Genomic DNA, 22,262 nt, shown 5'->3' on the forward strand with positions numbered 1-22,262 from the left:
GGCCCATTGCTTTGAAGGAAGTATTAATACAGCCTTTGTTCAAGGAGACATGCCTTGACATTGAAAATCTTATCAATCCATCTTCCATTTTTGAGTAAGTTAGTGGTTGTGGTGAGACATTTGTCACGCTATCTAGATTCCTCTGACCTCCTTGTTTCCTTATCAGTTTGAGCACAGACCTGAATTCAGCAGAGAAACATCACTGGTCACATAAAGCAATGATCTCCTCCTGGCAATGGATGAAGATCAGGCACCCTTGCAAGTATTATTACATTCCATTGATCATGAAATGCTGTTGACTCACCTGCAAACCTTGGTGGGAGAGGAGAGGACTGCCCTTCTGTAACTTCGTTTTCTCTTGACTAGATTGTAACATGTAACATGTAATTGTGGGCACTTGCTCCTCTTCCCAAAGAGTTCTCAAATGAGGGGTACTGCAGGATGTCATTCTGACACACATACCCCAAGCAGATGTATATGGGCCCTTTAGGAGACATGGGGTGCAGTGTTTTCAGTATACACCCAAATATATGTGTCTATCTTGTCTAACCCAGAAAACGAGGGTCAGTGCCTCAGCCAATGTCTATTTGAGGTCAGAGAATGGATGAGAGCGAGCTGGCTGAAGCCCAGTCTAAATTAGGCTCAGCTGATGGTGGCTTGGGTGAAGCAGATGGCGGACATGGCAGAGGCAACATCAGCCCTTTTAACAGAGGGTGCCTGCCACTAGTCACCAGCGCATGGCACTTGATGATGTTAGACAGCTGTAGCGCTGACTTTTTACCATATGTGCCTGGCTAGGAAGTTGCATCCTTTTCTTTCACAAATGGACCTTGCCACTGTTTTCCATTCTTCTTTCTCCACAAGATGCACTCTACATAGGTCTACACCTTAATATCATTCACAGACTGAAACTTGTGCAGAATGCAGCAGCTCACTTAATGAGTGGGGCATCTCTCTGGAAGCATGTGGCACTAGTGTTCCAAGAACTGCACTGGTTCTTCAGGTGGAGTTTAAGGTTTTGATCATGAACTACAGAGCTCTAAATGTAAGAATGTGCCTCTTTCCCTGTGATATACTGCCAAAACTGTGGTCAGTGGAGTCACTCAAATTGGATCCTCCAATTATAAAAGAGATGGGGCTATTGGTAGAGGGATCTCTGTGAAAATCCTGGGGCTCTAGAACTTGCTTATCCCACTTGCTGAAAAATAGCTCAAATCTGATGCAAAAGTCAATGGTTTCTTTGGTTCCCCCCCTCCTTTTTTTTTTTTTTTTGGGGGGGGGGGGGGGGGAGGGAAGGACGGCGCTATGTTCCTAGGAGGATTAAAGGGACTGTTCTGATGCTTTGATTTACTGGCTCGTTCAGTTAATTTATTATTTGTATGTTTATTTCTGCTGCTGTATGGTCATCATTTACAACTGTAATTCTAATGAAGGGCTCCTGAAGAGTTTTGTACAAGCATATTTTATTATTATTTACACCTAAAACATAAAATAAAAAAATAGCAATATTCTGATCAAGTGAGCAGAGGTCTGATCCTGCAGCCCCTCTCGGTGTGGGACACCCACTCGCTTCAGTGGGCGTTGGATCAGCCTTGATACGAAATGTCTGTTTACTTCAATGAGAGTTCAAAATGGACAAGAGCTGCAGGATCAAGCTTTGAAACTGAAATGTTTAGAATTTCTAATTCTCTTCACTAAAAAGTCCATAACCCATTATTTCCCTTCTATTTATAGCTGAAAAATCTCATTCTTGATTACCGTTTAGTGAGCAGAATCGTTTATTAGGTTTTTATATCACCTACTTGCTATGGCCCATTTGGGCTGCTGCATGAATAGGCAACTGCCATTCCTCCTCATTACAGTAGAGATTTGGATTGGCCCCTTTCAATAACAATAGTTCCACACACTCAGCATGGCCTTCCTGTGCAGCAATGAATAATGGAGTGGCTTTGTCTTTGGCTTGACAATTGACATTTGCACCTGACACAGAATAAAACACTTAATAGGATGACTGATTATCATAACAGAGAGCAAAAAATTAATAAACAAATTACAGCATTAATTAGCCACTGGCTTTCACAAAATTGCTTCATCATTCAGCAGTTTTTCCACAGGTATTAAAGAATCATATTTACTTTACTCACTTGCTATTAATGTTTTCAAATTGCCCATACCTTTTCAGTATTAATATAACACTAAAGTGATAAGAACTAAAATTCTCAAAATATCATTTTTGGTTTTCATTTAAATCTAACAGGAAAAAAACATTGATGACAAATGTTAGTCTCCTAAAATTCCTCTTTAGGGTTACTTGAAACCCTAATGAGGTTACAGAGTGAATGAATGATGTAAAATATTATTTTAAGTTAATCACAAATACAGCAAAAATACACTATCTTCAGCACAATGCAAGTAATTAGTATCTAATAAATCAAACAAACTCTAAAATAACATTACACACTTTTGAACCACTTTCTTCCATTCAAAGAGAGATCATCATTCAACATGCCAATAATCGTGCTATGCTGACAGATTGTTAGGCTTGCACTTCGGTAAATTACTAGCAGTGCATTATACATTGATAGCAGAAGATATTTAATAAACACAACTATAAACCACAGAATCATTACTTTTTACACCTTTACAAATCAACTTTAGAGTTAGCTTCTTACTTCACTGTAAAATGAGCGAAAGACTTTGTAGGAGACTGGGAAGCACTTGTCTCACTGTGCTATAGAATAGGGCAATACCAGATAAATTATAGATATCGTGGAGAAATGGAAAAGATTTTATTTTGTTTGAAATTAGTTTCTGTAGATAGTGCCCCACAAGTATTGAGATGCTAGAGTTGTTGATCTGTATGTGATGTTTTGGCCAAGTTTAGGGTGCGCATAGGTTTAATAGTTATGATTGTTTAATTTTCATTTGATTGGGTGGGAAGGCCAATGAGGGCATACTATTCAGAAACGCACACCAAAGTCTGTTGGTTAAATTCTGAAGGAATTACAATCGTAAATTTAGGGCCAGACTGTCATACCCTTAATCACACTCAGTAGTATCTTGCTCCAGCAGTAATACACAGAAATGAATGGGACTTCTCACGTAGTAAAGGACTACTCATTGTGATTAAAGGAACCACAATCAGGCCCTTAATCTTTATCTAGGTTAGGTCTTTACTTAGGTCTGGTTTCAACACAGCTAAATCACCCAGAGGTGTGAAAAATCTTTACCCCTGGTGCAGACAGAGCAAGGTCAACAGAAGAATTCTTCCGTTGACCTTGCTACTGCTTCTTGGGAAGGTGGATTACCTACCCTGACAGGAGAACCCCTCTCATCAGCATAGGTAGTATCTACACTGAAATTCTACAGTGGCACAGAAGAACTATACCGCTGTAGCATTTCAAGTGCAGACAAGCCCATAGGTTTTATTTCCTGTTTCTTGCTCTGAATCAAGGGAAAGTATGACAAGATACTAGAATAGTAAGATTTAATGTGATAATTTCACATACCAGTTCATAGCTGATGTTTCACTAACATGATACAAATATTACTAATGCCAAATGAAAGGTGAACATTACCATGTGATATAAGTATCCGTAAACTCTCCAGCTTCCCATACTGAGCAGCAATGAACAAAGGTGTGATTCCAAAGTCATCCACACATTCCTTGTCTGCTCCTTGTTCAAGAAGCAATTTTATTATCTCAGTATGTCCCTGAAATAAATATATTTTTGTTTTGTTAGAAAAAGAGCAGTAGAATTGATAAAACTCTACTTTTTCATTCTTATTCTGTGTAGAAATCTAAAAGATAGAGTACATTCAATATTGTATGGTATTCTGAAAGCCTGTGGCAGAACCATCAAAAAGGTTTAATTTCATCTTGCACATTCACCCAGTCCAATAAATATAAATAGAAATTAAATTAGCATATTAGAACCATAAGTCTGATAAATTTCTAAACTGGATAAAAAATTCAGAAGAGACCAGGTTGGCCTCATCTGTGATACAATGAAAGTCTTTCCCAAAAACATTAAGTGTATTTTTCAACAGATTTATTTCCCAAATATTATTCTGATCACTTTTTAAGTACATACAGTACTTTTAATATTTAAATAATCATTGCTGCCCAACACCTTCTGTAGCTGCTGTAGCATACTTTGGCATATTCAGAATGATCATTAGCATTTAGACTGCCTTTTCTGCCCCAGCCTAACAATAATAAATCACCAGAGTGGGAAGCAAAAACTACAAACTGTCATTTTAAAAGGGTAAAACACACTATTTACATGGAAATGAAATAATAAATGTATAGGTTACCTGAAAAGAAGCTTGGTGCAAAGAATTCCATCCAGACCAAGAATGGGATCCATTAATATTTGCTCTGTGTTGGAGCAGAAGCTTTATAATTTCTGCATGTCCATTTTCTACAGCTTCAAACAGAGTAGTAAAAAATTACTTTTACCAAAGAGGCACGACTGAAGGAACTGGACAGCTCAGTGGTTTTATCAATCAATTTTTCACCTCAGTAGTCAGAATTGTTTTACTGCCCCACAACAGAAATCAAAACTAATTCCCTTTGAGTGACTGTGCAGCTTTGATTACAAGATTGTCGTGATCTGATCTAAACCCAAACACACAAAACGTACCCGCCTCCAAAGTTCTGCATATGAAACAGAAATTATATCCAGTGTTGCCTCTTTTTGAGGCAAAAATTTATAAGCTCCAAGATGGAGACATTGATAACTATATTTTAAGAATATGCTAGTCAGTACATGGATAATGGAGATAAAGTACTATAAATCTGATAATGTGGTTTCACAGGGAATAAAAGTTTGAATGTACAGCAAAACTAACATCTCTTTCTCTAGAAGGTGAAGGTCTATGGAAACCATAATTAAGAAAACATCTGCTAGTAATTTTAATTTCCCCCCCCAAATAATTTTTAACACACACAAAAAAAAATTGTAAACATGGAAATTAAGCCCTTAGTCCTTTTTGGTGTTGGTTGTCTACTTGGTGGGGTAATGTGCCCTGTGGGATATGGTTTCTACGGTGCACTAACATGCCTTACATTAATCAGTCCAGGTAGACCCTCCTTTAACATAGTGTAGTGTAATAGAGTGTACTTCATGATAAAGCATACTAGGGACCTTTAGTGCATGCCAGCAGGGCCTACACAGACACATTAATGCGCAATACATTAGTGCACATTGCTGCTCTGTATAGACAGCCATGAGAATGTAATCTACCCCTTACAAAACTGTCAGAGTTTTTTTTCCCCTCTCTGGACTGGTATATTTTACTTAACTACGATGATGGAGCTTGATAAATTTTTATTTTTTATTATTTTTTATTCATTAAAAAAATCCTACTCATCTGGGCAAGTAGAACTGTGCAATGCCACTGTAAACAATTATTATTTTGAAATTATATGAGCCTATGTAGATGTTTTCTTTCATACCAGCTGAAAAGCTATGGCCAGGAAAGTGGAGTGTTAACCCCTATTTACAAGACTTTGCAAATTAAGGCAAATTCACAGTGCTGCATGACGTGGCTTATATCAGCCAGTTCTCTGTGCAGTGTCTACACTAGGCCTGATTCTGATCTCACACCAATGTAAATCAGGAGTAATTCTAGTGCTGTCAATGATGGAGTAATGTTGGTGTAAAACTACATCAACACCAGTGGATGTACTCCTGATCACACTTAGTGATGAGAGACCACAATCAGCCCACACTGCTCCCCCACTTACCCTCATATTCAGTATGAAGACAGGGAAGTGGAACTGGAATATGTGACTACACTTACTAATGTATCTGTGATGCTGACAAACCAGCTCAGATTAAAATTAACAGGCCAGTTCACCTGTGTAATCTTTAAAGGAATGTCAAGAGGCATTGCAATGTAATCGTGCCAATTCAATTGTGTGTGAGTATTAAAGGGATGTTAAATGGGCTAGCAGATACACCCCATTCATTTGTGTTTATAAGAGATCAAGGCAAACGTTGATGGTATTGTTTTCATCTGTCTGTATCCTGTACTCAATCAACCTTAAGATGTGTACATACTGCATGAAACTAATGATATTACCTGTATTGTCATCAATTACCTATCCCTATTATAATGGATGACCAGCAATTACCTTATGTAAAACAGTATAACTGGATTATGTGTGCATGCATGGGAAGTATAAGGTTAACTTCAAAGAAGAGTCCTGGCGGTCCTGGCGTAACAATGGAGATTCACAAAATGTCTGCATTACCTATTCCTCTTCAGGAGGAAACCCATGCTGGGCCAGTGACACCCACTGAGCTCTTTGCAGCTAGAAGATGCAGAATTGGGAACAATCCTACCACTCTGATCTGCTGAACTCTAAACAGGGAGAATTTGAGCCATTGGACTGAGCTCCTCAAAATATCACTTTAGGACTCTATCAGATTCATGGAAGGACTCTAAGAGACTTACGGCGAATTAGTCGACATGATATCTGCTAACAACAGGACTCATTTTATATCCTGATTCAACAGTAATGTACTTTTATCTGCTTTAATCTTTTTAATAACTCATTTATTTTCTTGATTAATCAATCTTTAATTAGTTTACTAAGGATTGGCTAACAGCCTTGTTTTTGATGAAATCCTGCACTATGCTGTGACCTGGAGAGAGTGACCAGTCTTTTGGGACTGGAAGAACCTAATGAGTGGTGGTTTTGGTTTTAATAACCTTACACCATAAAGTCCAGTTTGCCTGAGTGGTAACAGGGGCTAGCATGCCAAAGGGATTGTCTGTACTCTCTGGTAAACTAGTACAGTGAGCTGGGAATACCCTTTCATTACTGGCTTGGTAAAATCTAATGATAGAATACACCACCAATTTGGCATGTCTTCCCTATTTTCTGGCAGTCTGTCCTGAGTTTGGGCATTTTCTAGGCACCACAACGGTACCAATATAAGCTTAGGTACTGCAGACACCACTGAAAATGAAATACCCTTAAAAAGAAAGTGATTGTTGATTACATGAAGTAACAGAATCAGGAGTTCTGGGTTCTGCTTGTACCTTTATCCCCAATACACTCTGTAACCCTAGGTAAATTGAAGAACAAAGAGATTAAATGATCTGCCCATATATTCAGTACATAATTCCATGGAGAGTTGCTAAGCTTAGTAACTCTTCGTAAAACATTTTAAAAGACTTATAAATCCTATAAAAAGTGTAAAATAATATAATTTGTAAAATTCCATACAGCAGTGGTTCTCAACCTTTCCAGACTACTATACGCTTTTCAGGAGTCTGATTTGTCTTGCATACCTCAAGCTTCACCTCACTTAAAAACTACTTGTTTACAAAATAAGATCTAAAAATACAGAAGTATCCTAAGCAATTTTTCAAAATAGTGTGCTACTTTCTCATTTTTACCATATAATTATAAAATAAATTGATTGGAATATAAATATTGTACTTACATTTCAGTGGATAGTACATAGAGCAGTATAAACAAGTAATTGTCTATATGAAATTTTAGCTTGAACTGACTTCACTAGTGCTTTTATATAGCCTGTTGTAAAACAAATATCTAGATGAGTTGATGTGCTCACTGGAAGAGCTGTGTACCTCCAGGGTACACATACCCTTGGTTGAGAACCACTGCCATAGAGGACCTCCTAGAACCACACTGAAAAATAAATAAGTTTCACAAAAGGCATGTCAGTGTTACGTTCTTCTAAGGTCATGTTTACTGAATTTTCAATCCAAACAATTTTATTTTTCCAATCTCTGTCTAGTCTATTAAACTGCTCTGTATCTGCTTTATACATTTATTGCCAACACTTAGAAGCAAAAATTATTCCACAATCAGAACTTGTTTTCTAGTTAACAGGCTGTCAGTGGTGATAAATGAAGCCACTGGTATGACTTTATGAAAGAAGTGGGGAAAAATTGCTTTAGCTATTAAAAATGACATAGGAGTCAAGAGACAAAGGAAAATATATTTATATATGTATGGCATGACTTCTTCTAAACTAAATTGTGAGATCTCGCAGGAGCCATTGCCATGATAGTGGGAGCAGGATAAAAATTCAAGGAAAACTGTGGGATCAGGGGGGAGTGGGTATTGCGGGGCTGGATGGGAATGGATTAAAAAAACAGCCCTCAGGCGCCACAAACACACACCCCAGCCAGCAGCTGTCACTCTCCAGCCGTCCCATTCTGAAGTTCGGCACTGCTGCTGGAGGCAGTGCTGCCTTCAGAGCTGGGTGGCTGGAGAGTGGTGGCTGCTGGCCGGGGGCCCTGCCCCCTCAAATATAGAAGCCAAACTATGCCTCTGTTAGATATTATAATAAATAAATAAATAATTGTATCCAAGGCAACTCACACCGGGGCTTGGGCATTGTGATACCTCTTACAGACTGTTTTTCCCCATATTTTCATAGATATATTATGACCTTATCTCAGATGGGGAGATACAGGATAGACTACATTATTTGGAAAGGGGGTACGCAGCCTAAAAAGTTTGAAAACCACTGCCTTAAGTTAAATGGGAGTTAAAGGTATTCAGCATGTTAGAGATTGGGCCCTATGTTATTATTTGTAACAATTTCTTTTGTTTTCTTCTACAAATCTGTAAAGCTTGGTCTAGACATAGCAAGGCCAAGTGCAGTATTGAATATTCATATTTTTTTCAATGTTCTGGTGTAGGTTTTGTAAAGTAATGTTTTATTTAGAAATATTTACTTTTCTTCTGTTGTTACATGTTAACAAAAGTTACATTTTTGCTTATATTGCATATGAATATCTTCCTTGCTATCAAAAAGTAGTACAAGCCACCATTTGAAGAACCCATAAAGTCTTCACATTTGGAAAATGTAAATTGGGATGGGTGCCAAAAGCATGTGACTGGGGACTTAAGAAATAGTCTGTGGTGACAATAAATTGAAAAGAAATGTTTGTTTGCAATGAGGCTCTGGGACCACCCAGGAGAATTTCTGCAACAGTCATAAAATGAGGACTATGATTTCACTGAAGGATTTAGCAAAGAAGAGAATTACTAGACAGTTTTTATTATTTAGGTATTTGAGTTTTCCATAGCAGCTCAGAAATGATTCTCAAGTAAATTTCTTCTTGTATAAAATTTTCACCTTTTCCCAAGTCTCCTCTTTACAATAAAAAGCTACTGAAAGTTCCAAATATCAAGTCTCATAGTTAAGGCTCTCATCAACTGCAATATTTTCACACAAGGCATCCAAAAACAGCATCAATTAATAAAGATGAGTTGCAGAGGGGTAGCCATGTTAGTCTGTTTTTAGCAAATTTCGTTGAATGTGCCTGATGAAGTGGGTTTCTGCCCAGGAAAGCTTATGCCCAAATAAATGTGTTAGTCTTTAAGGTGCCACAGAACTCTTGCTGTTTAATTAATAAAGAGACGTTGAAGAAGAAAGGAGGAAAAAGAAAAGTAGTCGCTTTCGTTATAATGAAAGCTTTGTCAAAGAGATGAGTCTTGCACTTCACAATGAAGCAAGTTTGGGCTGTGGCAGTGGTAGCAAAGTTCCAAAAAATTCACAACACATGCCCTACCTCTAGTCCAAAATCACATAAGGACTGTGAGCAGAAGTTCCTCAGCGGACCTCAGTTGACATGATGGAGCACAAGAAGAGCTGCAAACTCTAAGACAGCTTAATGCCAAACCACAGAGGATTTTGTAGACTAAAACTAATTATTTCAATGGTAACCAGAAGCAGATGGAAAGCCAGTGAAGTGCATGGCTCACAGGTCTAATGCGCTCATGGCTGATCCACTCCACTCCATATTGCTACTGTATTCAGCATTGGCTAAAGTTTCCAAGTGGTCTTTGAGGGTAGCCCTAATTAGGAGACAACAAAACAGCCCAAGCCTGAAAGTGACAGAGGCATGGATGGCTGGTCAGATCTCCTTCAGTGAGGAAAGGCTGCAATTCTTCAACCAACCACAGAGTCAAAAAGTTGCATGAACCCCTTTTGCTATTGGGGAATCCAAGAGAAATCTTGCGTTCAAATTATACCCAAACTGTTCTGGCAAGGGTGGGATTCATTTCATGAATAAGTGGAGCAGTTACAACCCTCACTAATTTCTCTAGATTACCAACCAACCAATTACATCTCTGTTTTACCCAGATTAATTATCAGCCAACTCATTCCCATTTGCCCCTTATTTTGGGCAGATGCTAGGGAGGCAAGGAAACTGAACTAACTGAACCTAATGAATAGGAAACCAGAACTAAGTACCCTCATCATACAAACATTACCACAAACCAAAATGCCTCACACAATCTTCTTCAACAGCTCATATGCTCTCTGAGAAAGATAAACAACAAAAATGCACCGTGTGGTTCCTCACATGTGAGACTTCGTGATTTACAAAAAACACGTGAAAAATCTGGAACCCCAGCACTTTCTCCAGAAGATCCTCAACATAAAGTGGGGAGACAGAGGCCAACATCCTCAGTATTGAGGCTCTGATTATCCAGCATGAGCTGCGGTGGAGAGGGTGCTGTGTGTGCATTCCTGATGCTTGCCTACCAAAACAATTGCTGTATGCCCAACTCACCAAAGGAGAAAGGAAAGAGGGAGACCAAAAGAAATGCTTCAAAGACACCCTTGAGACAAACATCAAGAGATGTGGCATCAACACCACATGCTGGGAGACAACAGCCCAAGCCAGGGCTAACTGGCAAAGACTTGTCAGAGAAGGAACAACCGATTTTGAGGAAAATCGCCTCACCGTGGCTGCAGAAAAATGCCAGGAAAAAAAAGGACAGACAACTGTCATGTAGCAATTCTGGCCAAACCTTGCCTTCCAACACCACCTGCAATGTCTGCCAACGAGTCTGCAGCTCAAGGATCAGACTCCTCATTCACCAAAGGATCCATATAAAATAAACAGCTGTGAAAGAAATCATCCTCGTCTCTCAAGGCATTGCCCACGACATGTGAAGGACTAAGTGACTGTTAATTTCCCTTACTCCAATAACACCCTTTGCACCTGTCAAAAAAGGAAGAACTGGATCACTGAAGTCACTCCAAGTAGAATCTTTAGCATACATATGAAGTGTGCACATCCAATATAAAGTCTGTCTAAACCCTTCAGGATGTTTAAAACTGGATTGTGGTATGAAGTGTCACTAACTAAAAAGGAGCATATTAACACTTGTATGCCTCTCTATAAATGCAAACATATCTTTTCAGAGACCTCTACTATCCAGTGACCTTGGAACTACCTGACAACTTGTTGACCTAGAACCCCAATACCCCTCCCATCAAACTAGGGGCAGGGATTCTGTTTAAACTTTAGTGTCTTTGCCAGATTAATGTTTTCCTTCTTGCCTCTCATGTGAAGAAACTCAACAAGGATCTATTTTAAAAGCTTTCAGTTTTTACAGTCCCAGAACATAATTATTTTAGCTGCTCAGACACTACAGAATGTTTAATCCACTTAAAAATGTGGAAGAATTTCAATGTTTTTTCTTGATTAAAGGAGTGTGGTTTTTGTTTTCAACTCTCAAGTTATGGAGCACTTCCCTCCCTTGCAGATTCTGAAGACTGAATGAGGGGGGATTTGATAGCAGCCTTTAACTACCTGAAAGGAGGTTCCAGGGAGGATGGGGCTAGGCTGTTCTCGGTGGTGGCAAATGACAGAACAAGAAGCAACGGTCTCAAGTTGCAGTTGGGGAGGTCTAGGTTGGACATTAGGAAAAAGTTTTTCACTAGGAGGGTGGTGAGCACTGGAATGGGTTACCTAGGGAGGAATCTCCATCTTTAGAGGTTTTTAAGCTGAGGCTTGACAAAGCCGTGGCTGGGATGATATAGCTGAGGTTAGTCCTGCTTTGAGCAGGGGGTTGGACTATATGACCTCTGAGGTCCCTTCCAATTCTAATATTCTATGATTCTATGACCCAATGTAACAAGCTTTTGACTGTCCAACTCCTCTCATTGTACCAAGAAAAAAACACTGCAGACTGAAAATAACCACTTATTTACTCACCCAGCCAACAACTTGTGCCACTATAAGGAACAGCCACATGTGCCTCACAGTTCAGCAGCTGCTGAAAACAAGTTGGTAAACTACCCTTGACTTACAGACAAAACTTCACTGCCTAAGACCCAATGCTCTATTCAGTTGTGAGGATACATTATCCTTCTCCTCAGGTTGGTTACAGAAGCTGGAAACAAGACTGTCATTGGCCAAGTAAGGCAGCAAGAACACTACAGAGAGGTCAGTTTACCAAATTTTGATATTACATATAAACTGTACTAACACTGTAAACCAGTACTTCACAGCACTTTCTTACATTATATTGAAATAAAAACTGTTTGGTTTTAAGAGCAAAATTGTTGGGCTAAAAGGCAAAAACAGCAAAGTGAGGGGTTCTCTATTTTTGTTTTGTTTATATCCGCATACCTCAGCTGTTCATTAAAATTGATGTCATATAGTTCTCTGAGGCAAAATCAGGAGAAGCTGTGATTCTGCCTCCTTGAATGTGTTGCACATTTTAACATTTTGGTAGAGATAGGAGGTTATGCATTTCCAGTTGTGGAAAGCAGGAAAGAGCTTGTCCTATGGAGCAAGCTATTGATAATGTCTTGTTTAAAATGTTTTTAAGTCTTTGAAAAATTGAATAGGTGCAAAAGCTAAAGCAGCCCCTTGCACAGCTACTGCTTGCCCTGGCTATCACCATAAGTCTTGCTGTCTTTGGCGGCATTACAAGGGTCACATTCAGGAGAGATGAATGGTTCTTGAACATTTTCTCCTATACTCATTATTTCTCTTTTATCTTTTTCCTTTTTACCCTCTCCAACCCGACTTAGTTGGACAATTCTGGAAGCTGAAAACTTCCACTTATTCACATAGGAATTCTATTTAAAATAGAATAGCTATTTATGCATCTACAGGGATCTGGCCAGCCCTGCCTTCCTTACAAGCCCAAACAGTTGCTCTGCTTTCAGTGATTGGCCCCTACTTCAGAGTTCTTTACACCACAGACAGACACTTGTTACACTTCACTTATGGTAACTTACATAACTACAGAAACATCTTAGATTGTGGAGTTCAATTGAAATTCTCTCTAATGGCATTTACATGTTAAGGGTACGGAGGTGAAATTTAAAAGGTGAGCTGTGAATATTTTCTTAAACACGCAGTTACATACATTGTTATGTTCTGCAAACCCTAAATAGATGGTATAAAGAAGTGCACTCTTCACCTCATTTCAGCTTCTCCAAAGTCCCACTAGCTGGCCCATCTTCCAGCCCGTGCAATGCATGCCCTAATTTCAGAGGCCTGAAGAACCATGCTGGCACATGGAACTGACTCATGCTAACTCAGGTAAGTGGCTTTTTTCCTTTCATTATATAGCACAGTTTTATGATGTCTTTCATATTATTTTTATACCTTTTGAAATATAAACAATACAAATAACACTTTGCAAACCATGCTATATAATAAACAATTACACTTACGTGAGCCCCTGGGACAACTCCATTTTTCCAACAAGGCACCATAGCAGATGCAATGTTAAAGTGGAGCAGGAGCTGGCCAGCTTGGGGGTGCTGAAATGAAAGACAAAGTCAGTTTAGAGTTAATTACATGCCAATGGCCTCCCTTATCTATCTGAGGCATTCTGAACATAAATATACATTTAGCTCATTTTTTGTTACATATTTGCAAATTATATTTAAAGTAACTATCATAGAGAATACAGAGAAGAACAAGTTGGCTGTCTGTCCACCTGACAAACAATATCTTCCTTCTTTATTCAACATAGGTTCAAAGGACAATCAGCACTTTACGCAATATAAGAACAGTAGTGCTGCTTCTTGCCTGAGATCCTGCCTACACTAGCAAATTTCCAGTTGCTGACAAGAGGTGTCTCCAACAAGTGAAAGTAAACTGGTGCTGAACACAGTTTAAATGCAAATACGCCATTTCAGAATGTGAATTAGATAAGTTTTAGTCACAGTTTCTGGGCTGGTTCATTAGTTACACTTGCAGTTAAATTATGTTCAGCACCATTTTTGTTGCACTCATTGCTAACAGGCTAATTTGGCTATGATAACAAAAGTAATAACTAATAACAACATTAATAAATTAAATTAATAAATAAATGCTCTAACTATGGAGCATGCAGAGAGTGAGACAAACTATAATAATGCGATCCTAGACCCTCTCACCCAACAGGAATGCAGAATCTTTCCTCCCGCTCACTAAGAAACACTTATAAAGTCTTTCCTACTGGAAAAACAGCACTATTTTCCTCTGCAGTTTCCAGCCTAACTTGAACAGAAAAAAGTATTAAGTGATAGAAAGGTGAGTTAAAGAAGGAGGTGACAAAGACAGAAGGGGGGGAAAAATCAAAAGGTAGTATAATAATGATGATTGTAAGCTATCTGCCTCAAAATTTTGCTGTCATAACTTTTAGTCACACAAAAACTTGCCTTTTGATCACTTAATAGGCTACTATCCTACAATTCAATCTGCTCATCAATATATCACCATATTATTGGAAACAATGGATTTAGTGGGTTGTTTTTATTAAACATCCTAGTGTTAATTTTTCTTAGATAGAATGATGTTACTTTGGAGATAAAGCACCATAACAGCTATATTATTTATGGATTTTTATAATCAATGACATATTAGTACATCTTTGTACCATTGAGTCTTTGGGGCAACATCCTAGCTTACTTAGTGCACTTTTGAGAAAATAACCATGACCTGAAAATATATCATTTCTCTTCAATGTTCATATTTCTAACCATTGCTTGTGATACAGCAACTGAACTTAGAGATGGAAAGAAAAAATTCTTACATGCTGTTTTCAAACCCCATCTATCTTGAGTAGAAGCAGACACACAACAAAAAAAGGCAAAGCACAGGCATGCTTTTAGTGAGCATGGTGAGGAATTTCTGCAGCAGCAAGTGGACATGCCACAGGCCATCTATCCACAAATTCACCTCTGCCTGCCAAGTGGCAGCTGTAATGGATTCCTGAATTTATAAATCCCATGCCGTCTGTTCCAACCTTTTATGCCCTGTTTCACATTTGTTAACAAATAATGGCTTTATCTTCCCCCCATGATTAGCTACTGCTGATGTCCCACCGCTTTCCCTATGGGAGGACTCACCCCTTTATCTGGAAAGGCAGGAAAACAAAGGGAAAACTCAGTTTCCTATACACTGTTCCCCTCAAGGGGAAGAACTTGGGGGCTCACAGGATGGAGAAGGTCAAGGCCACCCAACTCTGTGGTGCTAGTGGGGTCACAGGGTCTCCCCGCCTTGTTTCTGCATATACCTATATTCAGGTGCCCTCTGCATACAGTTGGCCCCACTGAATTGGGAGTTTAGTTACTGTCTTCTTGGAAACATGGATTTTAATGTCTCTAACTACTAGATCAACTATTCCCTTTCATTAGTTAATCTAAGCCTTGTTTTACCATATAAAAACAAGACTGGAATATTAATTCTGTAACACAGACTTGCACAGATGAGAAGAAAATATAACAGAATATACTGTATTTTCCAGTATCTAGAAAACAAACTGCAATAATTATACTGCAAGAGTGATTTTCACACTACATCATTGGAAACAAAATCATTTACTTAACAGGCAGTCATTTTCTGTATTCCTTTTAAAATATTACATGTAAAGAGAGACTTCCCTCATTAAGCCATTGACAAAGGTATGCTGACGGACAGATAATCACTACAGTCTCTGTGACACAGCTTACTTACCTATAAAATGGGTTTTATGCCTCAGGGTTGTGCTGGAGAAAAGAGTCTATAAAGTACTTTCAAATCATCTAAACTGCAGAAGTAGCAAGTTGTTATAGCTGTTCAGTCATGATAGTTTTTAGAAAGAGCCATTGACCGGTCATTGTGAAGAGCACATTATCATCAAGATATAGTTAAAAGATGTCAAGTTACACCAGCAAAAGGGTTCCATACCCTGTAACACTTTAATGGCTCGTATTAGTAAACAAAAAATTATGTTTGTGCTGTGGTAAAACAGTGAATAGATTTGAACAATAGTTTATCACACTACAACTGAATGTTTGTTGGTTTTGAATTTAGATGAGGTAGAATCTTCATCATCTTAGTGGGAATTTAAATTTTCAGTGCAAGTTCATTGGTCTGATTGTTTGTGCTTCACAATATTGTTGAGGAGCTCCTGTTCCCCAGGCAATCCAAAGGTTGACTCTACCAAATCAAGGTTTTTCAGTGAATTTAACTGAATTTAACTGTTTACCCATTGCATCTACTTCTCACATGCAGAAATGCTGAAGTGTCAAGGGCTCAGAGTCAGAAATTCTTTGAAAATCATGGAAGGCATAGACTCCATAATTTTGTGATAGCCATGACAAAAATGAAGACCGTACAATGTAATTATATAATACACATCATGCTGAGAGTCATATGAGTCAAAAATGTAACTGGCCATTCGTCACTTGATATGGACAAAGGGAAAGGAAGATACATACTAAATTCTTCAGGGATTTGCCTGACCTGCCTGAAACTTTATCAATAGAGCTTTGCCAATCCATGGATATCTGCATCTGTGGATGCAGATGTATTGTTTATCATCTTTGTGGATCGACTACAGATCCAAAATTTTGTATCCAGGCAAGGCTCTATTTATCAATACTAAATTAATAACAGATGCCCAAAGGTTAAAAGCCTTGGAAAAGTAACTCACTCTAGGGATGGAAACAGCCTTAACCTCTTTCCCTTTGACTTGAACTTGAATTTGGAAACCCATAGTCCTGCCCTGGTGCACTATCACAAGGCATCATATTGGTCACAAGGCCCAGTCGCTTACGCATACTAACGCGTAGGCCTCCCTCCCACATATAGAAACATCAGATCCTTGCATGCCTACCCAACCTTCCATTAGCCCATAATGATGGGCTCTTTTGGAATCCACAATTCCTCCATGCTCACAAAACACACCAACTACATACCCAATCCCCCTATGCTAATCAGTCCTTTAACTGAGTCAATTGCAGGGACTATAAACCTACGGATGCAATACATCTAAAAGTTGTGGTGGGGCAACTAGGGGAAGGAAAAACCTGACTGGAACTCATGAAACTAATACAAACACAGAAACCAAGAACCTGATGGACATATACAACAGTAAACACCATATACAGAACCTAGAGTATAATACACCTTTCATCTAGCTTGCCTTCCATCACACAATTGGATAGGAATGAGAATCTGACGATTTTATCTGAAAAGCTATAGGTTCTGCTGCCCCTTCTGAAGCTTTGTAAATAAAAAACAAAAGCTGAAGAATTTTGTGCCCACTCATAAGCACTTAAAAGTTTTATTTGTGGGCTGATATTCACTGTGGGGTTTTCAAAAGCAACTAAAGAAGAGTCAGTGGAAGTTGTCTCCCTAATTTTCCCTATGTGCTTTTGAAAATTCCACCCTCAGTGGAGAAATGAACAATTTAAAAAAATGTCTTTGACAATTAATATCCAAATGTATTTGCTTTTTGTATTTATATTATTTATCCTCCAAACCCAGCACTGAAACAAAAGTAGTATTTAAAAATAACTGCAGACATGATAGCTTTTTAAATATGACTGTAAAGTACAAATAAATTAAAAAGTCCATTGTACATTGAATAGTGGCTGACTTTTGATTAGTTCAGACATCTCCAATGTCACAATTTGTCATACAAAAATGAAACATATTCCTAAATGGTTTTAAAGGCCCGTATAGCTAGAAATGCAGAATAGTATACTGTGGCAGCAATCTCCTGTCCCAAGACAACCCCAAAGTATCCCTAAATATACTGAGTACAATTCTCTTCCCCTTTATTCAACAGCCACATCTCTTAGGCAACAGATATTTGTGAGTCTCTCAAGTTTAATGTTCTTAATTAATCTTTGTTAATCTTATATGCACTGTCAAATATAACGAACACAAAATTAACTAGTAAACAAAGAGATTCTGATCACCTCACAAACACTAAAGCTTCTGCCTCTCCAATTACCTTGATGCTGTAACTCCTTAATGTGTAAAGTCTCCCCTCTCCAAACCTCCCAGAATCCTGTAGTGTCCATCACTATATCCCACACATACCAATGTTAACGATAAAACCTGTCAAAATATTTACGATTTTTTCAGTATCAAATATAAAGAAAACAACTGAAAAAAATAAAAACAATTTCTCTGTTCAGATCATATAAGCAAACAAAGCATGTCATGTGGAACAAAGTTCTAGGAAAATTCTCAGTAAGAATACCCCAAAGAGTGCACAGTGCTAAATAGATGTATTATATTCCAACTTTAAACCACAGGGAATAGAGCTTTAAGTCAACACTGTCTCATCTAGAACTCCAGGTTTTGATAAACATTGCTGAGAAAATACTATAGTCAGCAAGGCTGTAGTGTAAAGTCCTGTACTGTTTAGCAATAGTTTAGCCTCCTTACGATTTCTAGAAATCTATGATTTCTGTGGTGCAGGTACCAATCATTGCTAATTTCACATGTGTTATTTACTGTGCTCAGGTTTTATGCATATATGTAATACCCACACAAAAATATTCATTCACTACAGAAATCTAGGCACACTGAAGTTTTTGCATACAGCAAACATCCAATGTGCAGAATAGGTTACACATACTGAAAAATGTATTTTTCTAACGAAAACATCTACCTTCTTCATCATTGTCAAAAGTCATTGATTATTTTTTTCCTTAAAAGAACACACCTTAATGAAAGCTATTTTAATTCACTGCAGTATTTTTCTGGTTGTTTGGTTATACTGACATCTGGTGGCAATTAAGAAAAAATCTCAAAACTACACATTACTATAGGTTTTGTTGTTATTTTGTTCAGCTATTTATTTATTTATTTATTACGTTCAGGCATCTTAATATTAATAGTCAGCATTTCTACTATAAAGCCCCTCTACACAAGGTTTCATAACCTGCCAGTAAAATCTGCTCTGAGTTGAACCTTGACATACTAATGCTTTGTTTAGGAATCATTTTTCTCCTAATTTTTTTTGTTTAATCTTTTGGCCACATTTGCATTACATGAGTGCCACAAAGGGTGATAATAGGATACAGGCTCTGGCCTTCCTTCTCTAGGTCACTTATTACCAGTTGTTCAGTAGTATATATGAAATATGTAGTCCAGTTTTTGATGGAAAAATATTCAAAGAATCATAAAATGTATGGTTGAAAGGGACCTGAAGAAGTCATCAAATCCAGCTCCTTGCGCTGTGGCAGGACCAAGTAAACCCAGATCAGACCTGACAGGTGTCTGTCCAACCTGTTTTTAAAAACCTCCAATGACTGGATTCCACAACCTCCTCTGAAAGCCTATTCCAGCTCCTAACTACCTTTATAGTCAGAAAAATTTTCTTAATCTAATTATCTTAATCTTAATCTAATTTAAATCTCCCTTGCTCCAGATTAAGCCCATTACTTCTTTTCCCACCTTCAGTGTGGGACTATCCTCTTTATGATAGCCCCTGATGTATTTGAAAAGACTTATTAGGTCCCTCCCCACCCCCCCAGTCTTCTTTTCTCAAGCTAAATATGCCCAGTTTTGTAAACCCTTCCCTCATGGGTCAGGTTTTCTAAACCTTTTATCATTTTTGTTGCTCTCCTCTAGACTCTCTCCAATTTGTCCACATATTTCCTAAAGTGTGACCCCAGATGTGGACACAATACTCCAGCTGAGGCCTCACCAGTGCCGAGCAAAGCAGGACAATTACTTCCCATCTTACATATAACACTCCTGTTAATACACCCCAGAATGATAGCCTTTTCGCAGCTGCATCATATTGCCATTCCATTACAACCGAAACTGGTTAGAACTGTTCTGGTTGCCTCAGTAATGAAGGAGAGAAAACGAATGGGAATGAAGACTGAAGTACTCTTTCAGACATAAATTAGTTTTCCCTTCTGGTAGTCAAGGTTGAAGCATGCTCCCATTGCCTGTGCTTTACTATTCATTAGCAATCATCAAGCAGCAGAGTTTCTGTGGGAGTTTGGGGTTCTTTTTTTCCTCTCCTTTCTTCTTTACTAGGAATAGGATCTATGAAGAGAATACAATGATGGCTACTGAGGCAGCCTAAGTGATCCAAAGAGGAGAGGAGAGACAGATGGTCAGATGCAGAAGCAGTGGGATGTACATCATTCTTGAAGCGGTATCTGATGGAAGCTACTTAACACATGAAATGTTATCTGATACAGCTCATGGCAGAAAAGATTCAAGTATTTGAGATGCACTGGAGACAATGATAGTATTCAGTTATGATGCAGTTATGATGCAGAAGAGAAGAGAGGAGGTGGTACAGACAACTTAAGATTTGCAGAAACCTGCCAAACAAAAGGACCTGGGGGGCATTCTGCAAGAAGAGGAGGATCCATGGAAGAATGTGACCATGAGCACAAGGCAGAGGAAGAGACCAGCTAGTGGTGAGGAAATCAAGTTGAGGAACAGGTTTGCTGAACTAAAGAATGAGGCGCAGAAACAGGCAGAGGATGGAGTGGCGAGGAGGAAAAAGGAAGCCAATGCCTACAGAAAAGAGGAAGAGATGATGAAAATAGAGAGGGACCAGAGCTGAAGGAAAAATGATGATAATGTTCAGGGGACTGTGAGAGAGAACATAAAACAGATTCATACCAACACCAGGAAGAGACAGGTCTATGTGGCTGGGGACACAGAAGAATCGACAGGCCTATCACCAGAACAGATCCAGAAAACAGAAGAATGTGCTGTGGGCCAGGAGCAAAGATATGAGATGTGCATGTGAGGCTAAAGAGGATCCCGAAGGAAGTGGGGAAAAAAATCCACTGATTGTGCTGTATGTCAGGAAGAATGACACTGCTAGATACCCATTGGAATGGATCAAGGATGACTACGCTCAGCTGGGTAAGACTCTTAAAGAAATGGAAGCGCAGGTGATTTTTAGTGGAATACTTTTGGCCCCTAGAGAATGCGGGCAAGGCATGACATGATAATGAAGATCAACACATAGCTCAAGGATGGTGCTATGAGGAAGGTTTTGGGATGATCGACCACTGAGAGGCATTTTTGGAAAGAAGACTTTTCTCAACTGATGGGCTCCACTTGCGTATCTAAGATATTAATCTTCTGGGATCAAGGCTGGCATGACTGATATGAAAGGCTTTAAACTAGTAGATATGAGGAGAAGGCTGGGAAAGACTTGTATATTGAAGCTAGGCGTGGAAATTTCACAAGAGCGAAAAAATTGGCTAAATGAAGATTAATAAGGAATAATGGACCACCACAAGCCAGAAAACTGTGAGGGAAACAACCAAAATGCTTGTACACAAATGCAAGAAATCTGGGCAACAAAATGGAGGAACTGGAATTCCTGGTGCAGGAGGTCTAACCAGAAATTATAGGGATTACAGAAATATGGTGGGATAACACTCATGACTGGAATACAAGTATTGAAGGGTATGCACTGTTCAGGAGAGATGGGAATAAAGGTAAAGGCGGTGGGCTAGAGATGTACATCACCAAAGCATTAAACTGTAAAAAAATAAGAAGTGATATTACGGACAAAACAGAATCTGTTGGGGGTCAAAATCACTTTGGGGAAGGATTGTAAAAGAGATTCTGCCGGGATAGTGTTAGGGGTCTGCTACAGAGCCCTAGAACAGATTCAGATCTGGATAGTGATCTCTTTAAAATTCATATTATTCATATTATTAGAGGGAGAAATACTTTTGAGAATTGTGTCATAATGGGAGACTTTAAATTCCTGCATATAGATTGGAAAATAAATGCTACTAATACAAACAGTCAACCTGTGAAACTTGTTGCCAGGGGATGTTCTAAAGGCCAAAACTATAAGGGGATTCAACAAGAATTAGATAAATTTCATGGAGGATAGGTCCATCAATGGCTATTAGCCAAGATAGTTGGGGATGCAGTCCCATGCTCTGGGTGTCCCAGAAGCTGGGAGTGGATGACAGGGCATGGATCATTCTGTGATTGCCTGTTCTGTTCATTGCCTCTGAAGCAACTGGCATTAGCCACCGTCAGAAGACAAGATACTGGCCTAGATGGGCCATTGATCTGACCCAGTATGGCTGTTTTTATGTTCTTGTGTTGATGGGAAGGAAAAGATCGCAGATAATCTAGGCTTGGGGCAAAAAAACCAAGGTTACTTACCAGTAATTGATTTTCTTTGAGATGTGTTGCTTATGTCCATTCCACTATAGGTGTGTGCACGCCTC

The 22,262-nt window shown here is 38.7% G+C and overlaps 1 protein-coding gene across 2 annotated transcripts in view; it reads right to left on the minus strand.

The window, feature by feature from the left end:
• Positions 1-22,262, minus strand: part of ASB3 (ankyrin repeat and SOCS box containing 3) — a 115,519-nt gene that overhangs the window by 34,001 nt on the left and 59,256 nt on the right. For both annotated transcript variants that reach the window (XM_067565136.1, XM_067565137.1), the window contains 3 exons: positions 4,318-4,430; positions 3,579-3,714; positions 1,803-1,980 (listed from right to left, as the gene is read on the minus strand). In XM_067565136.1, the coding sequence (XP_067421237.1) occupies positions 1,803-1,980; positions 3,579-3,714; positions 4,318-4,430 (427 nt within the window). The remainder of the gene's footprint in view (positions 1-1,802; positions 1,981-3,578; positions 3,715-4,317; positions 4,431-22,262) is intronic.

This window comes from Emydura macquarii, unplaced genomic scaffold (genome assembly GCF_026122565.2).
Source record: "Emydura macquarii macquarii isolate MOO-44397 ecotype Brisbane River unplaced genomic scaffold, CSIRO-AGI_Emac_v2 contig_2676, whole genome shotgun sequence".
In the NCBI taxonomy this organism is placed as follows: Eukaryota; Metazoa; Chordata; order Testudines; family Chelidae; genus Emydura; species Emydura macquarii.